The sequence below is a fragment of the Watersipora subatra genome, chromosome 1 (assembly GCF_963576615.1).
Source record: "Watersipora subatra chromosome 1, tzWatSuba1.1, whole genome shotgun sequence".
In the NCBI taxonomy this organism is placed as follows: Eukaryota; Metazoa; Bryozoa; class Gymnolaemata; order Cheilostomatida; family Watersiporidae; genus Watersipora; species Watersipora subatra.
Genome location: NC_088708.1, coordinates 74,188,481 through 74,207,358, shown reverse-complemented (window position 1 = coordinate 74,207,358; position 18,878 = coordinate 74,188,481). Strand labels below are relative to the sequence as shown.

General features: G+C 36.7%; 1 protein-coding gene across 1 annotated transcript in view; it reads right to left on the bottom strand.

Annotated features, from left to right (window-relative positions):
• Positions 1 to 1,260: 1,260 nt before the first annotated feature.
• The window catches only part of LOC137390663 (uncharacterized), a 49,699-nt gene continuing 32,081 nt past the window's right edge, over positions 1,261 to 18,878 (bottom strand). Inside the window, exons 3-16 of the mRNA XM_068076992.1 lie at positions 14,728 to 14,835; positions 10,579 to 10,692; positions 9,029 to 9,198; positions 8,545 to 8,735; positions 7,744 to 7,879; positions 7,243 to 7,357; positions 7,028 to 7,075; positions 6,595 to 6,645; positions 5,715 to 5,844; positions 5,374 to 5,496; positions 4,927 to 5,008; positions 3,664 to 3,871; positions 2,781 to 2,958; positions 1,261 to 1,424 (exon numbers count right to left, since the gene is read on the bottom strand). Coding sequence (XP_067933093.1) covers positions 1,330 to 1,424; positions 2,781 to 2,958; positions 3,664 to 3,871; positions 4,927 to 5,008; positions 5,374 to 5,496; positions 5,715 to 5,844; positions 6,595 to 6,645; positions 7,028 to 7,075; positions 7,243 to 7,357; positions 7,744 to 7,879; positions 8,545 to 8,735; positions 9,029 to 9,198; positions 10,579 to 10,692; positions 14,728 to 14,835 — 1,749 coding nt within the window. The 3' untranslated portion in view covers positions 1,261 to 1,329. The remainder of the gene's footprint in view (positions 1,425 to 2,780; positions 2,959 to 3,663; positions 3,872 to 4,926; positions 5,009 to 5,373; positions 5,497 to 5,714; positions 5,845 to 6,594; positions 6,646 to 7,027; positions 7,076 to 7,242; positions 7,358 to 7,743; positions 7,880 to 8,544; positions 8,736 to 9,028; positions 9,199 to 10,578; positions 10,693 to 14,727; positions 14,836 to 18,878) is intronic.

Below are 18,878 nucleotides of genomic sequence, written 5' to 3'. Positions count from 1 at the left end.
AGAGAATGTTAGGAATGTTCTTTGATTTGTTATGCATGAGCAACCCTGGCTATCTCTACATGAATTTATTATCTTTCTCTGTAACTGTAAGCGCTGGAAATGCTGTTATGTAGGAATTTTCAGAGCTGACAAGCCTCCAAATTGCAAATTGCAACCATTGACTAGCTCTAGTTGACCTTATCAAGTTATCAACTTGTCTATAGAATTGATGTTTTCGTTCAGTACCAGTTCATTGCTGCAAATCTTTTTCCTCAAGCAACTTGATTGTTGTATGAAGATAAAGATGCTTTGCAAAATGCAATAGTTAGGCTAGCAGCAGTTTGGCAAAAATAACTGATACTCAACTTGTTATTATTCTTTCGCAAAGCACTACTTCATTAGGAATTCAATGAAATTCTTTTAAATTTATGTACGTAATTTCAAATCACAAGTTGGCTTTATTCATGACCATCTGGTTGATATACTCCTGTGAATGTTCCATAGATTTTCCTTGTGTATCTCATTTATAGTTTTGACATTGTAAGGTTAAACAACAATTACACAAAAAAGAAACATAGCTTCACGTTTAGGTAGGTGGAAAGAGGTCAATGTACATAGTACGCTTTGTGTGAAAGTTTGCCAAGGTAGATCTATTGAACTTCTGAAATATCAATATAACATGAAGGTGACAAGGTTTGAGGCATTTCTATGTATGAAGGTGACAAGGTTTGAGGCATTTCTATGTATGAAGGTGACAAGGTTTGAGGCATTTCTATGTATGAAGGTGACAAGGTTTGAAGCATCTTTAGGTGTGACAGTGACAAGACTTGAGACATTTCTATGTATAAAGGTAACAAGGTTTGAGGCACTTCTGGGTATGAAGGCTTTCTTAATGCAAAGAAAACGCTGTTGTCTGTTAGTTTTGTCAATTTGCCCCTTTTATGGTTGAACTTGTGCTAGCATCTGTAGTGTGACATAGAGGCTCAAAAGATTATTTCAACTTAACATTCCAATCTAAAGGTTGATCTATCTCACTTGCTCTGTTCATATTCTCTTAGCTAATCACTCAGCCACACTGATACTTAAGTGTATAATCAGCTAGCCTGTCTTGACAAACTGTTGTTTTGCTCGCCGCGCTTGCCGGGGGGACAACTCCGTAAAAACAACAGTTTGTCAAGACAGGCTAATAATCAGCATGATCAGTGGAACTTATATGCACACACTCAAGGAAGTTTAGAGCCACTCATAGATTACTCTGTACAGAGTACAGTGTGTATGTGTATTACAATATCAACATCTGCCATCAGTACAACAGAATATTTATTAGTGTCACCCAAAGGAGTGAAAATACTAATCTCCTAATCCAAAGCGACAGTCAGGACATGATACGCTTCTCCTGTGGCCGTCCCAGCAGTATCTTGAGTCATCACAACGCTCAATTGCAACTACAACAAATGCACATTTTGAAGAGATGGTTTTCTCCGTTTCCGCTTAGATACCTACATTGTGGGTCAAGAAAAATGTTGCAACCAGAGAATGTTTAAAGCTATGACACTTGCTGAGTATGGCCATTTTAACACTCTAATTTGGTAGCTTTGGAGGTATTTATTGAAATTTATGTAGTATTATTGTAAACTTACTAAATGGTGTTAATTTAAAGTCAGAAGTTATCTCATTCTGAATGCATATTAATCAAAGTCATAAATACCTCATATTTCTCTTAAGATAAGTCACTGAATTTGATTCTGCTATCTAAGAACAACTGACTATTGTACTATTCTAAGTACATGCATGTACACAGTTTAAAAACAACCAACTAGTGTATACATGCATGTACACAGTCTAAAAACAACCAACTAGTATATTATTCCAAGTACATGCATGTACACTGTCTAAGAACAACTGATCACTGTAGTATTCTAAGTACGTACACTAGTAAGTAATAATTACATCATCTGCCTCTCAGATTAACTACTTATCTCATACCTTGATACTTATCCTCTGTCTACAACTTACAAATTTTATTCAACAAAATCCAGTACTATGACCTCTTATTCAAAGATCTAAGACTATGACCTTCAACTCAAAGACTCAAGACTATAATCTCTATTTCAAAACTATGATCTCTAACGCCTTACTACTATAAAAACTTGATAACATGTTTTGAAAAATAATCGTTTGACACACAGGTACAGGTGACTGTCTAAATTCTGCCAAGCTATTCCCATGCATGTGCTCAAACTTCATCTAGGAACTGAAACTAAATGAATTAATATCTCTATGAAGTTAAATGCTTGCAATTATAAATGTTTAATGATGAGAGTATAACTCAGTGTATGTACATGTTCTGAAGATGAGAGTATAACACAGTGTATGTACATGTTCTGAAGATGAGAGTATTACACAATGTATGTACATGTTCTGAAGATGAGAGTATTACACAGTGTATGTACATGTTCTGAAGATGAGAGTATTACACAATGTATGTACATGTTCTGAAGATGAGAGTATAACACAGTGTATGTACATGTTCTGAAGATGAGAGTATTACACAGTGTATGTACATGTTCTGAAGATGAGAGTATAACACAGTGTATGTACATGTTCTGAAGATGAGAGTATAACACAGTGTATGTACATGTTCTGAAGATGAGAGTATAACGCAATGTATGTACATGTTCTGAAGATGAGAGTATAACACAGTGTATGTACATGTTCTGAAGATGAGAGTATAACTCAGTGTCTGTAAATGTCTTATTAAGGAAAGAAGTGTTTATGAAAGTACCTAGAGAAATACTTACCACTGTTTTTGTACCACCTGAGAAGAAGCTCATGCTCGTGTCCAGCCACCATAGTAGTAGAAACAAGAATCTTCTCTCCTCCCTTGAGAGATTCGATTTCAGCCTCGGAGAGCTCAAACGTGTGTGTATGAGGTCCAGGAGGAGTTTTAGTGCTTTGAGTCAATTCAAAGGTAAACATCTGAAAAAGTATTGAAATCAGTAATTAGAATGGCGGGTGTGGATAGGAGATAGCAAGTGTGGATAGGAGATAGCAAGTGTGGATAGGAGATAGCAAGTGTAGATAGGAGATAGCAAGTGTGGTTAGGAAATAGCAAGTGTAGATAGGAGATAGCAAGTGTGGATAGGAGATAGCAAGTGTGGATAGGAGATAGCAAGTGTGGATAGGAGATAGCAAGTGTGGATAGGAGATAGCAAGTGTAGATAGGAGATAGCAAGTGTGGATAGGAGATAGCAAGTGTGGATAGGAGATGACAGGTGTGGATAGGAAATGGCAGGTATGGAAAAGAGGTGGCAAGTGTGGACAAGCGCTATCAGAAGTGGTCAAGGAATAGACTTTTGTTTAGGAATGGATTGTGTGGACAAGAGACAGTAGACGTTGGCAACGAATATTTTTGCAGCTAAAACAGTGGGAGAAGTGAAAATAGTTGAGCGAGTAGTAGAAGGGAATGACAACTCACGTCACATTACTAATTTTACCATCACTCCTTCGCAGATGGTAGTAGCTGCAAATCCCCATCTTTAGTTAGCTAACTGTGCTATTTTTCATGCCTTAGCAACATATATGCATCAATACCCAAAACCTTTAAGCGATGCATGCTTCTTGTTATTAATATACAAGTGCTGAGAAAGAGTTCACCTATTAATGATATTATTCATCACTGACCTCTTCGATGGTGCCATTGTCAAACCTGGCATCAGGATACAGCTTGAGGTATTTATGTTGCTTGAGGGTGAGATCAGATAGAGCCTGTAGATCCTTGTAAATACTGCTGCCTGAGTCATGCAGGGGAACTATTGGGTAACGAATTCTCATTGTACCAACATCTGGAATATTTCTGGTCATGATCTTTATGCCACTTGATGTCACTTTTCTGCAGAAAAAGATTCGAATTGATATAACGAAATGTTAACACTGCTAGATATATATACCTTGAAGGTCATACAGGGCCATATTAGTGTAGAATAACCTGATGTTAAGTAGAGTCTTTCATGTAGAGCAGCCAAATTTCAGGTCATTTGAAGTCTCTCTCTTCTCTTGCATATTTGGCTACTGCTCAAAACGCAACAACTATGGTCTCAACCAGCCATCTGATGACATATCTAAAGAGTTGTGCACTCTTGTTTACAAAATGCTAGTCCAAGTTCCTAAAACTTCAACTCATTTAGATCTATTCCTGGAATAAATACCTTTTGCACCTATATCTGCAGAACATTTCAGTTGTATATTCGCGCAGGCACCGATAAAATTTAGTTGACCCCGCGTGATATTTGACATTGAAAGACAAATTTGGTCTATAATTTGCTAAAATATTTTACTTCTTAGAAATTTAAAAACACATTGAAAGAGAATATTATTGAATATGAACAAAAAGATACAAGAAAGGTAGTCAGTCTTTTATCTGCCTTGGCAATTATTCAATAGAATAACTGAGAAGTTCAGCTACCAATTAATACAGTTACACAGAGGTGTAACTGTATTAACTTGTAACTACCTGTAGTTACAGGTCTATATGTAAGGTTTGAATTTTATTAATTAGTTGGTCAGCTGCTCTCAGCAACAACATAAAATTTTATATATATCAAATAGACAGTTGAAACTATAGTTGTTTTTTGAGCCGTGACTATATATGCCTGCAAAATTTAACCAGTTATAAAAAAAACTGTTGCGTAAATTGGTCTAAGAATTTAGTGATTTTACTTTAAAGACTCTACTTAGCTCATGGTGTAACACTCTACTATTGTATGGTTTTATCGCTTACCAATACCTTTCATAGATTGTAATTATTCGAGCAACTATAGATGTATTATTATTCCTTCAACTACAATAACAAGATTTCAATATGAACTCAATGTCATTTCAGTACTAAACATCTGTTGTCAGTATCAAATACATGAAGCAGTATATAATAGAAAATAGGTGCCTAACCTGACATCTCCCTCTGGGTCAAGGATTCCAAAGGAGCCTCGGGTTGTGTCAGCTTTGTCAGTCTTTTTAAACCTTCCAGTTTCTACAACAACAGCCAGATGGACAAATGAACAGATGAACAAACTGGAAACGTATATTTCTTTTCTTAAGTTGAATTTTCACACCAACTTGCTGCAGGTTTTTGCTTCTACATTGATTTTATAAAATAGTGAAGCCACATTATTGAGCACTGGCTTCATCTACGATAGCAACTAGTTTATAGAAATGGGAGTTATGCTATCTCCATAATAGTTTACTGGATTGGATTGGATTGATAAATTACTAGATCATTTTATTATAAACACCCCCTTAGAAAATGTGATGCCAGTTCTCAACGCATAGTCATTAAGACTAAGGCTATCCCAAAGAGAAGGAGGCATAGGCGTCATCCTTAGAGTTTCTACTTACCAAAGAACTCTACTGGTGTCATGGAGTAGATGTTTGAGGTCATTCCTAGATATGCTGTCTCATTGGTCGAACCACCATTTCTGTTAAACCCATAAGAATTTTTTGCTGTAGGTGCGTACCTGTCTGTTATAAACAGATTGAGTGAGTACGATGTGAAGAAACAAGATGAGGTCATTGTTTGAAGTAAGTTGTCTGCAACCCACGGCAGCCTTCAACTACCAAATGTGTCAGCGCTGTGACAGCTGCTAGTACATTACTATTACCAAATCAAAGTAGCGGATCATACATAATACCCTAACGCTACTTGTGGCCAATAAAACCAAGCTTGAGCAAATACTTACTTTTAAACATGGTGAGGTTGTAGGGGTTCCATGACTGCAGGGGAGTTACATAGATGATCTCAAGGGGGATGGCATAGGAAACACGGTGGGAGTATACCGGGCAATTGGGTGGTGGACATGTCACTGCTTTCTACAACATTTGTTGACCTATTTGTCAAATGTTTTACATTCAGCCTAAACATTATATAAACCTTATTTTGTCAGAAACAGCTTACTATTCAAAATAAATGGACACCCTTATCACTGAATGTATTTGTAAAAGGTCAACGCACTTATCTATATGTTATGGTATAATAGTCATCCTATTTGTGTGTTATGGTATAATAGTCATCCTACCTGTGTGTTATGGTGAGCCTTGATGGTTGGTATAAGCTCTCTTACAATTCCTACCAGTGAGATGAAGTACAAAGTACTCTAGTTGATTTATTGCGTAACTATGTTGTTTTCTTTAGTACAGCTTGACAAACAGATTAGCTAATAAAACATAATTTACTTAATATATATAATATAATTATCTAATATATATAAAATATAATATTTAATAAATGTATATTATAAAATTTATATATGCTTGTTGAAAGTTTAACAGCAGAGAATTGCATTCATGATCAGCAGAATATAATCAGTAACTACGACTAGCCATAACCTGTTAAAAGTAGCTCAACAGACAATTAAAGGGAAACTCAAATCGACTGAAACTAAAAGGATAAAGAGTAAAGTACCTGACACATTGATACAAAATGTACTAACAAAAAACTACATAGGTTGTTTTCTTAGCTGTAAAAATTTTGTTTATGAGAATCCGAAATGAATTATGCAGACTAAACTGTGTGATCAACTAGCTGTAATGTGAGCTTATAATCTACTCAGATTTACTAACCGGACAAGCTTTTTTCTGTTTCTTCAATCTACGGCAGTTCTTCTCAGCTAACTACAAAACACCTGACATTTTAGAAATGGAAAATTTCTTTAATTTTAATAACTAGCTATAAATGATTTACAGCATAAAATGTAGAAAACTATTCGTTGGCTTCCATTAGGCAAAAATGAGGACAGACCTTGTTTACCATCACAAGATGAGCGAGTGAGCAAGAGAGGTTAGTGAAAGGAGAATTAACTTCTCACACATCTTATGCTGATTTCCTTAGAGCTGACCTGTGAACTTGTATCACTGAAATAGTGTCTCTCTGACTGGTAAGTCGGTAAACTAACTGATGACAAGCATTACTAACACTACAGTGGTCTCAGTAAGAAGAATGGCTGCAGTCTGAATATAACAAAAGCCTTAATTCTATGAATAGATCTTTACCTACCCTCTTTCTGCTCAAGCAGGCCTTGTCAGGGCTACACTTTCCCTTCACCTAAAACAATAAAACAACAGCATCACAAGATGAAGCGGTGTTGGAAAATAGACAACCACTCCATTCCATTACAAGTTTTTTACTCTGCATTCCTGGTACAGCTGCCAAGTGTTGTAAATTAAGTTGGCAGTTTGACCGGAGTACCGGAGACCAGGTCTAAATCTAACCTTGTTTGTCGTGATCTTTTCCTGGGTGTTGTAGGCAATGTATACATTGTTGTCAGAGAAGCCTCTTCTCCTAATCGAGACACCCATAGCATCGTTTCCTATGACCTTGTAAGCACTATGAAAAACAAAGTGTGACGTAAATTGTATATACATATCACTTTTATTTCTTACACTAAATAATATTTAATAAAAAACTTGTTTTTAATTTTTTGAATATTAGGCCAGGCAATTTGGCATTAACATGAAGTCAACTACAGATGTGTTTCTAAAGTGTGATCCACGATTTATAGGGCACCTTACAATCCATAGCAAGTAGGTTTTCATACTTCTTCCTTATATAAACGACGAATGTAAGTAACATTTCTTTACAGGTTTCATCTTTCTGGTAAAAAAATTTCTAGCTTATCACATCTCCTGCATTAATTTTTATTACAAATCTTTTTTGATTCATGCGTTTAAATAAAACATTGCCAATATTAACACAAATAGAAAGATTCTTACTTGTGATAGTAGCCGACATTAAGTGGAGGAGGCAAGGTGGTGTTAGCAGTGGGATACTTCGGCAGATTCGCATCTTTGGGGTAGGCTACAGAGCCAAAGGCATCATCCACTATGTTAGCCTGGTAGTTGTCTTTACCTGAATAAATGAATGAATAAAAATATGAGTGAATGAATGAACAACAGAGCAAACGAATGAATAAGAAAATAATTATTGCCACTATTTGCTTCTTGCAGTATCTCTATCAAGTTATGACAACTTCAAACTACTCCCTATTAGTTGCTATTGATTAATTCATCTGCTCATATTAGCCTGTTTCCTAAGATTTATTCTAAAAACCTCTGCAATTGACAATACATTCTAAATTAATTATATTTGCTATTAGCTTCCTGCTAGCCTTAGCTTGTGCTGCTTCAGTTGTTTTCTTAATTTTGTACTAGAATAGAATCAGTTAATAACAATTGTTAAGCACACTCTATCTTTAAAGGAGTTTTAGCTCAAACTGTGATGCCTATCGATAGTATTATTGCCTATCAGAGTATAAATTAGGTAACTGAAGTAATTTACAAAGTAGAAACCTTTTGACAATTGCTGATTGCAATCGCTGGTAAACTCTGCAAGACAGGCTTTTTAAATTGTCAACTGGCAAAAAGTATGTTAATGATTGCAACATTGTAATTGATTTCCTTATAGTTGAGAGTAGGAATAGAGGAATATGATTTCATGAGTGAACAACTCTGATCAAAGACTTCTAATTTGAAATATCATATACCAAGCAAGTTTATTATAAAAACTGATTATACCAGGGATCTCTGCCATAAGTAGATCCAGGAAGCTTCCCCTGCTTGTTCTGACCATCAAATCTTTGGTGGAGAAAGGTTTATTGGTCGTGGGATCTGGATGTAAAGAAAATCTCGCCGATCTCTGCTTGGCAAACTCTTCAAATGTTTTTCCATTTGCTACTCTGACACCTAAGTCATTCTCGAGCCGAAGTCTAAAAAAGATTTCCCGCTTTTCATGCTAACCGAAAGGTAGCATAGGTATAAGATAAGTTCCTTGCAGAGTTTCATACTAGTGTGACTATAATATCTAAGGCTGCCGTACGCTCTTTATAGAAATAATAAACCTGTGCAAATCAACTTTTATTTCTTTCAATACCTGCCTTTTGTTTAAGTTTAAAATTGTTTGACTTTCACTCATATTTCTGAAAAATTTCATAAACACGGGATTACCAGGAACATGTTTGTACAGAAATCGCTAGAACTTCTACTAGCTAATTTAGCAGACCTCGTCAGGGGAACCTCGTAGTTCTTTACTGGATGGCAAAGGATGCGGTAGTTCCACTGAGAGTATATTATATTTCCATAATCATCGACATCAGCAATGGTTGATGGCAGGTAAGCAAAGTTTTCCTTGGTACTCTTTCGGCCAGTCGCAGTTGTGTATCTGATCTTGTTCTACAGTGTTCAAATCAGTTCTGTTGGCAGTGTGGTGTAAAGACATAGCTGACGCCATAATACGCCTGTCAACATGCTTTATAGCTGATAGATTCCAACCAATAAGTAAACGATTGGATACAAAAAAAATTTGTGAATAAAATGTCACAATTAGAGTGAATCAAAAGTTATGCCTACGCTTTTAGAATTTTCATATGTCAGAAATAGGTAACTGAAGGTTCAAAAGGGTTATACTACTAGCCATGCATGAAAGCTAACAAAACTAAGAATTTTAGCTAAAAAACTAGGTCATAAGACATACGCACGTCACATATGTAACAATAGTACAACAATGTTAACGATTATTTCAGCTGAAGTGTTCACAAGTGTAGTCACGGTAATTCTAATTTGCAAGATATGAAGTTTGGATATAGACAGAACAAACATTTTGCAGGAGCCTTCCTGTTAATCTGCAGAAAGGCTTTTAGAGATGTTAATCTACAAGAAGGTTCCTGGAGATGCTAATCTGCAGGAAGGTTTCTAAAGATACTAATCTACAAGAAGGTTTCTAGAGATGCTAATCTACAGGAAGGTTTCTAGAGATGCTAATCTACAAGAAGGCTCCTAGAGATGCTAATCTACAAGAAGGTTCCTTGAGATGCTAATTTACAAAAAGGTTTCTAAAGATACTAATCTACAAGAAGGCTTTAGAGATGTTAATCTACAAGAAGGTTCCTAGAGATGCTAATCTACAGGAAGACACCTAGAGACGCTAATCTACAAAAAGGCTTCTAGAGATGCTAATCTACAAGAAGGTTTCTAAAGATACTAATCTACAAGAAGGCTTTAGAGATGCTAATCTACAAGAAGGCTCCTAGAGATGCTAATTTAAGAGAAGGTTTCTAGAGATACTAATCTACAAAAAGGCTCCTTGAGATGCTCATTTACAAAAAGGTTTCTAAAGATGCTAATCTACAAGAAGGCTTTAGAGATGCTAATCTACAAGAAGGTTCCTAGAGATGCTAATCTGCAGGAAGACACCTAGAGACGCTAATCTACAAAAAGGCTTCTAGAGACGCTAATCTACAAAAAGGCTTCTAGAGATGCTAATCTACAAGAAGGTTTCTAAAGATACTAATCTACAAGAAGGCTTTAGAGATGCTAATCTACAAGAAGGCTTTTAGAGATGCTAATCTAAAAGAAGGCTCCTAAAGATGTTAATCTACAAGAAGGTTTCTAGAGATGCTAATCTACAAGAAGGTTCCTAGAGATGCTAATCTGCAGGGAGACACCTAGAGATGTTAATCTGCAGAAAGGTTCCTAGAGATACTAATTTCTGGCTGATACCTCACCCGTATTCTCAAATAAAACTACTGAGTACCAAGTAACAGGCGCACTTACTTGCAGCTCAAAGAAGCTACTAGCATCGATAGCATGTCTTTCACTAAAGAATGGCTCATCAATTTTTCCGCTCTTTGCATTGGTCCATGCGCCTTCGAGATAACAAAGAACAGGCTACAAGAAAAAACACCGAACTTCGTAAGTGCCCAAACCTTCTGAAACTTACAAGCATAATAAGAAAAGAAACTTTTTTTATGCCAAAAAGCAAGAGGCTTGAACCGAAGCCAACTAACAATTACCGTAAGTGATCTGAAGCCAATTTAATGTACATACAAAAAGCATGAAAGAAATTGCAGTGTGAAACAACTTTGGCTACATGTGTTTTACTTACTGTTTATACATATACACGCAGACTAAACCTAATCAAGAGAGTCAAATATTTCTTTATTTCAGATCAGTTTTGTTATGTTACTTATTTGGTGTAGAACGACACCAGAAGAGTGCCACTACGAAACAGATTTGTTGTGAAAGAAAATTTGACTTTTCAGTTAATTTTTAGTTGAAACCATTTCTCCACTTACTATTAGTGCGGAGTTTATGTATAAATAAATAGTATATATATACTATACATATTAGTATATGTATTTTGTATTTTATAGTATATATATTATACACTTCATTTCTTACTACATATATACTATATATACAGTATATATATTATATACATATAGTATATATATATATATATAGTATACTAGCTTAGTATACTGCAAAGTCTATCAGACAACTGTAGAGTCTCAAAACGCGATACATGTACGCAATAGACACAAACGTATGTAGGCCTTGAAACAGCTTTTAAAACAAGATTAGCCAACCATGAAACATCGTTTAAATATTTTACCGAATGACTACAAACAGAATTGAGTAAAGATATGTGGGATTTGAAAGACAAGAACATTCACTACGACATAACCTGGAAGATCGTCAAAAGAGCGGCATCATACCACACATCAACAAAATCTTGGCAATTATGCCTATGGGAAAAGTACTTTATCATATTCGAACCGAAGTTAGCCGCGAGCTGATATCCACATGAAAAAACCTAATTGGCTCAATAACACAATTTAACGACATATTTGCTGTATACTATAATAGTATTAAGCCATCAGCTTTATAAATTAATTTTATAATTTTATAGCTTGTACATTATACGATTTAGTGATTCTACTTGAAGATTGCAATGCAATTGCATGAAACTATTAGTAGTAATGATTTTGACCTGTAGTTTTTTATAAACTTTATACACAGCTCTGATTGACTCAATTATTGAGTGCTTTACGTTACAGTGTAAACTACATATACTACTATATAACATATATATATATATATATATATATATATATATATATATATATATATATATATAAAATTGAGTAAAAATGAAAGTTAAAGTTAAGTTTTAAAACAACTTTATTACTAATAGTTTCATATTGCCATGCAATAATCATCAGATAAAATTGTTAGCACTGAAAACGACTTATATATAGATAGAAATAAAAGCGTAGGTCTTAAAATACCTAAATACACCACTGATACGTAGGATTAAAATTAGCAAGCAACACGATTTAAAGCCTCAACAATGCAGAAGTTTAAAAGTTAAGTCTTAAAATTGCTTAAAAGGAATTTGCCAGCATGTCTACATGTTGAAACTAGTTCGCAGCGTTTGTTTAAGGTAGCAATGTTAGGATTGTATATAATATAAAATTTCTCATACAGACATAGGTTGCATCTGCCTGTGGTCTTGTTGTATGATGTAGCTCTTTTGACTATGCTCCACTTGATGTTATATTCTATGCCTTGGTCTTTTAAGGTCCATATGTGCTTACTGAGCTCGGTGCTTGATCTTTTCTCTACATTTCTAAAGGTTGTCATATGATTGCAATAGCGTTGTTTGAATGTGGTGTCGGTCAATCCTATGTAATGTTCGTCCGCAGATTGATCATTGGTGGTGACTGTCGCCTTATATATAATTGACTTGCTCAGGCACTTTCCTTGTAGTGGGCAGCCATTCTTATGTCGGCAGTTGCATTCTCTTGGTTCTGTAGTTATAGGGGTCTCATTGTGATGCTGCAGCAATCTGGTATTATGAGCGCTAATGATACTGCTCACATTGTTCATACAGCTGTAGCTTAATTTCACAAAGTTTCTATTGAAGATCTTACGAAGAGCGTGTGATTTAGGGAACTCTGTGTCCAGGATATTAAAGAAAATCTTACCGATGTTATTAGCTACATTTTTGCTGAATGGCGGGTTGTACCATAGTATCGGTCTTCGTCTGGTATTCTTGTCTCTGTTTTGCGCATTGTTTGTCGGGGCAGGCTGAAACACAAGCTTGTGTTTGTGTCCGCTTAGATTGAGTGCCTGCTGGTATATGTCAGTTTCGGTGGTAAATGTGGAGTTGTCTGATGACAGGCTGCTCAGTCTCCTATTTATACCTAGTGGTATGTTGTTTATTACTCCAAGTGGATGATTGGACTTGGCGTGTACATACTGTGGATGTGTATTTGGCTTGTGGTAAATTCTGTGTATACCGGTCGTCAGGTTTAGGTTTACATCTAAGAAGTTGGCCACCTTTTTGTTCGCCGATACAGTTATGCGTAGTCCGTTCTTGTGGAAGATAGAGCAGAGTTTTTTCTTGATTTTCTCAGCTTCTCTTGGGGTCTTGTTGGTTATTCCTAGGCCGTCATCTCGATATAAACCGAAAGTGTTGCCTATCTCATCTTGGATCTGCTTGAGTATATAGGCTCCAACCAGCTCACAGCATTCCGCCCCATCATAGCTTCCCATAGTAATGTCAAATAACTTATTGCAGGTTTTCTTTTGCCATGGTGTATTTTGGCTGAACAGCAATGACTTTTTGGCGTGCATAATAGTGTTTATCTCATCTTCTGATATTTGCGTAACGGAGGATGCAAAATTTAGTGCGTCATTCATCAGTTGTTGTGTGATTGAAGGATAAAATTCAACCACGTCAAACTCTATAAATGTGTAATTGTTCTTGTTCTGGATTTTGTTGAACCAGTTCAACACAGCTGTAGTATTCCTCCATTGGTGAATTTCGAGTTTGTGATTAATGTCTTTGTTGATTCGTTGCAGGATGATCTTACTAACTTTGCCAATCTCTGACTTGGTCGGATTAATCAGACGGCATGTTGGATTATTTTCGAAGTTAGCCTTATGATCTTTCAAAGTGATATAAGCTTCCCTCTCTGCAATAGTGTTGATTCTGTTACTTAAATCTAATTCGTCTGTAATGGTCTTGGCTTCGCTATTGATACCTGTGATAGTGTCTTTGTCTGCTTTCCTGTAATTAGTTGTTATGTTGTTCTTAAGCAGGGCTTTGTAGTTGTCCACCTCCAGTTTGTAATAGTAGTTGGATTTATCAGCTGGTACAATTAGTTTGTCACAGTTGGTGATATTATCACGAATATCACTGGATAGTTTACTCTGAAATTGACATCTAACTTTTCTAAATTTGATGTTTCGTATCATGCACATTAGCTTGGTTTCAAAAGTAGACAGGTCTGGAATATGTGGTGGTGATTTACGAGATCTAAAACCGTATGTGTTTTTCTTGCTTGTGTTTGCTTCTGGGTGTAAATAGAAGAAGGCCTTCCATCGCATTCGCTTGCAGAAGTCCTCAGTTCTTATATATATAAGAACTGAGTTCTTATATATATATATATATATACTATATATACATAAATGGTATATATATGTACCGTTTATATATACATAAGGGGTTTAAGGGGTGTAATACGGCATACATTGTATATATACCGTAGTACACCCCTTTGAGGTTAAATGGCTGCTGACCCTCGAGTTTTCTACCACAGACCTTTCAGAATACACATGTACATATACATCATATACATGAACATGTACATATCCATGAACATGTACATATCCATCATATACATGTACATATACATCATATACATGTACATATACATCATATACATGTACATATACATCATATACATGTACATATACATGTACATACACATCATATACATGTACATGTACATACACATCATATACATGTACATATACATCATTTACATACATGTACATATACATCCTATACATGTATATATTTAAAAAGCAAGAGCAATGAAACCCTCTCACAAATTATTTAACATGCTATACCTTGAAATACTTTCTGTAATCTCGCTTGCTGTGGTCGCTGTTCTTCCACGCCTTGAACCACTCCCTCATCTCAGCGATCTGGAGCTCTAGAGTCGGCTGACTTAGCACCTGTCAAATACACAACTAAAATACAGAGCGATGTAACCAACTAGCACCTGTCAAATACACAACTAAACTACGGAGCGGTGTAACTAACTAGCACCTGTCAAATACACAACTAAACTACGGAGCGATGTAACTAACTAGCACATCTTAAAATATTATAAATAACTTGCAGCGCCCAGAAACTGCTTCATGTATCCAAGACTTTTATTTATTATCGGCGTCTAACCTGAGGGGGAACTTCTGGGTAGGGAATGTCTTCGGTAGCCCCGTAAGTTTTACTCGTGCGAGAAGGCATTCTCATCTTGTAGTCATTATGTCTGGTTCTAAACTCTACACCGTTGAGTACGGCCACGAGCTCACCCATACCAACAGTGCCTCTGTAGTTGGAATGGTCGTGCATGGCTGCTATCCTGCTTCCTAGTCAATATCATATTTGGAGTTCAGAAACAAGGATGCCGTAATCTAATAACTATAACTTATAGAACAAGGCTAACTAATCCACTGAATATTCTATCAAGAGAACACGACTCTGTTCTAAGGACACCAATTCGAAGTAATATTGATGTATCGTCAAGGCAAAACCTTCTCTAAAGTGATGACAAGTAAAAAGACATACTAGAATACCTGAATAAGAAGTAGAGAAGTATGGCTTGGAGCCAGTTCTCGTGAGACGAGTTAGCTTGAGCCCAGAGTCCCCAGAAGACCTCGTTGCCTCCTCCACATGCAACTGCTGCTGACTGACCTGTCTTGCGAGCGACTTTATTACCTCAGTCTGAGACCGCTGCATGTTCTACAGTCGTAAATAATTCCAATCTCAGGTAGGTGAGTGCAACATGTGTAACTCAACATATATCATGCTCAGGCAGGTGAGTGCAACATGTGTAACTCAACATATATCATGCTCAGGCAGGTGAGTGCAACATGTGTAACTCAACATATATCATGCTCAGGCAGGTGAGTGCAACATGTGTAACTCAACATATATCTTGCTCAGGCAGGTGAGTGCAACATGTGTAATTCAACATATATCTTTCTCAGGTAAGTGAGTGCAACATGTGTAACAACATATATCTTGCTCAGGCAGGTGGGTGCAACATGTGTAACTCAATATTTATCTTGGTCAGGTAAGTGAGTGCAACATGTGTAACAACATATATCTTGCTCATCTCACAGACTTCATCAGATTAAATAGTTTAGCTCTCAATGCCTATGCACTGTGTTGCTGAGACTCCATTTGACTCATGAGCAGCATATATGCACATGTAAACTCAAACGTATTTAAAGAATGACTGCAGAGATATTATAAGTTGTTTAGGTGCATTTATTCTATTTTATGATAGTTAAGGGTGTAAATAAACTCACCGCAACCATCTCCTTGAGGTTTTTGAATTCTTCATCAGTTACCGCTGTGCTGACGCTAATCAGCAGGGCGCACACACTTGCGTATGCCAACAACTGCAGAAAAACAGAAAAAGAAAGCTTATCCGTTATGCAATGAAAAAACATGTTTTTTTACTAGATAGATCAAGCCAGTTTTGATCACAACCTAAAAGGAACTACTTTCCTTTCTTAATCATTTAGCAAAGACCAAACTAGTATAGTTGAAAGCGCTGCAAGCCCAACCTACAACATACCATTTTGGCAGACGTTCGACAGCAGATGTGGTGCAGGGCAGTGCAGTGTAAAACTCATTCTGCTAGCTTAAGTACCTAAATTATGGGAAGTGGCAGCTGCCCTTAGCCTGCTGACTTAAACATATTTGCATAACCTAATGTTCTTTGCTGATTTAGCCTTGGATCCACAAAAAGTTGCACCGCAACAAAGTCTGACTAAGAGTCATAAGGCAATAGCTGTCATGTTTAGAATTGTATGTAGGCGGCACGTGACCACTTATCTTCTATCTCAACTAATGGCCCTGATTATTAATAACAGTGGGAATATTTAGCGAGAGTATTACAGAGGTCATTAAACAATTACACCTGTGTGTGTCTCTACCCTCCCTGTCGCCACTGCTGCTGCAGAGTGGCGCAAACCTCTAAACAAACATTGAATACCTTAGATAAGAGTAATAGTTATTATATAGAAACTTTTGTTCTTGAAATGCACGTACTGGTCAGATATGTAATATTGGTTTTAGAAATGCTTTGGCATCAAATTTCAGCTTATTCAACTTTGCACATTGTTCCAATTAGTCTAACTATAACACTCAACAATCTCTAAAATTATACTAAACCGTAATAGTTACTAAATTCTAATGTCTTGCATTAACTGTTTACTTTTGTAGTAAACAGAATGTATACTGTTTACTTTTGTAGTAAACAGTATACTACATTCTGTTGTGTTCGTGGTTTAAAGTAGTTATTGCAATACTTCGAATATGGAAATATAAACAAGGCCTTTCAACTTCCATTGCTTGTGAAACCAGCCCAAGCTTTAATACCGTTCATGTTATGAACCTAATCATGTGACACATCTGGCTATACGAGGTCCATTCATGACAGGTATCTGACCAATGAAACTACTAAAAAGCAATAAAACAAACTGTAGATATGGTAATGGATACGAATTATTCATCTGTCTATCAGTCTGTTTAAAACAGGTCACTAGCGTTTGGATGTAACTGACTCTTCACTTGTTATCAAATACTGAAACACCCATAAAAATTAGTGAACAATTGGACAGTTGCAGCATGCACTATGACAGAAGAAGCGGCAGAAAAAACGGCTATAAAAACAGCAGGAGAGGCGACAGACAAGACGGCAGAAAAGACAGTAGAAGAGATGGTAGAGGAGATGGCAAAAGAAATTGCAAAAGATATGAGAAAAAGAAAGCGAAAGATATGACAGCAAAAACAACAGCAGAGACGACGGCAGAGATGATGGGAGAGATGGCAGGTGAGACGATAGAAGAAACAACAGAAGAGACGCCAGGAGAGATCACAGGAAATATGACAGGAGAGATGACAGGAGGCACAAAAAATAGACGACAGCAAAGACGACAGCGGAGATGACAGCAGAGACAACAGCAGAGATGACTGCAGAGATGACAGCAGAGACAACCACAGGGGAGACGGCAGGAGAGACCACAGGAGAGACAACAGAAGAGATGACAGGAGAGATGAAAAGAGAGATGACAGGAGAGGTGACAATAGAGATGACAGAAGAGACGACAGGAGAGATGGCAGGAGAAATGACAGAAGAGGCGACAGCCAAGACGACGGCAGAGATGATGGCAGAGATGACGGCAGAGATGATGGCAGAGATGACGGCAGAGACAACAGGAGAGAAGGCAGGAGAGAGGACAGGAGAGATGGCAGGAGAGACGACAGGAGAGACAACAGCAAAGATGACGGCAGAGATGATGGGAGAGACGACGGAGAGACGATAGGAGAAACAACAGGAGAGACAACAGGAAAGATGACAGGAGAAAGGAAGAAGAGCAGGAGAGAAGCAGGAATACAGCTGGGGAGACAGCAGGAGTTTATCAAATTGACATTAATTAAAAGGATTGTGTCCAACTGAGTCGTGAAAGGACTGATGAGAAAGAATGCTTACCAATCGATGAAAAAAAGATTAGAGAGTTCAATGAGTACAAGAGTTTAAACCAAACTTTTAGGAGCAGGAAAAATAATAAAACAAGAATAAAAAAAATGGAGAAATCAATGACGAACTCAAAAAGATATTAGGGATGAAGTTGTAAGAAAATAACTGAAGATTTTTAGCAGAGTGGTAGAGTTTGAAACAAGCTAATATGCTTCTTTTTAAAACAGGTGAAAAAATAATAATAAATAAAAAAGCAAAACATGAGAGCATTAGGAAAAGAAACTTTGAGAAATGAGCAGATGAAGTTGAGGAAGGGTCGATAGTGTGACAAACATATTTGATAGCTACGCGTAGACGTGACATCATAAGCTTATGTAAGAGGCTTCTCATTCTGTCAACTAAAGTGTGGTGTCTATAGATAGAAGCACAATTCTGCACATAAAATCACTTGTGAAAACCTTTTGTGTTAAGCTCATGCAAGAGCTACGGAGCTGATTAAAGTAC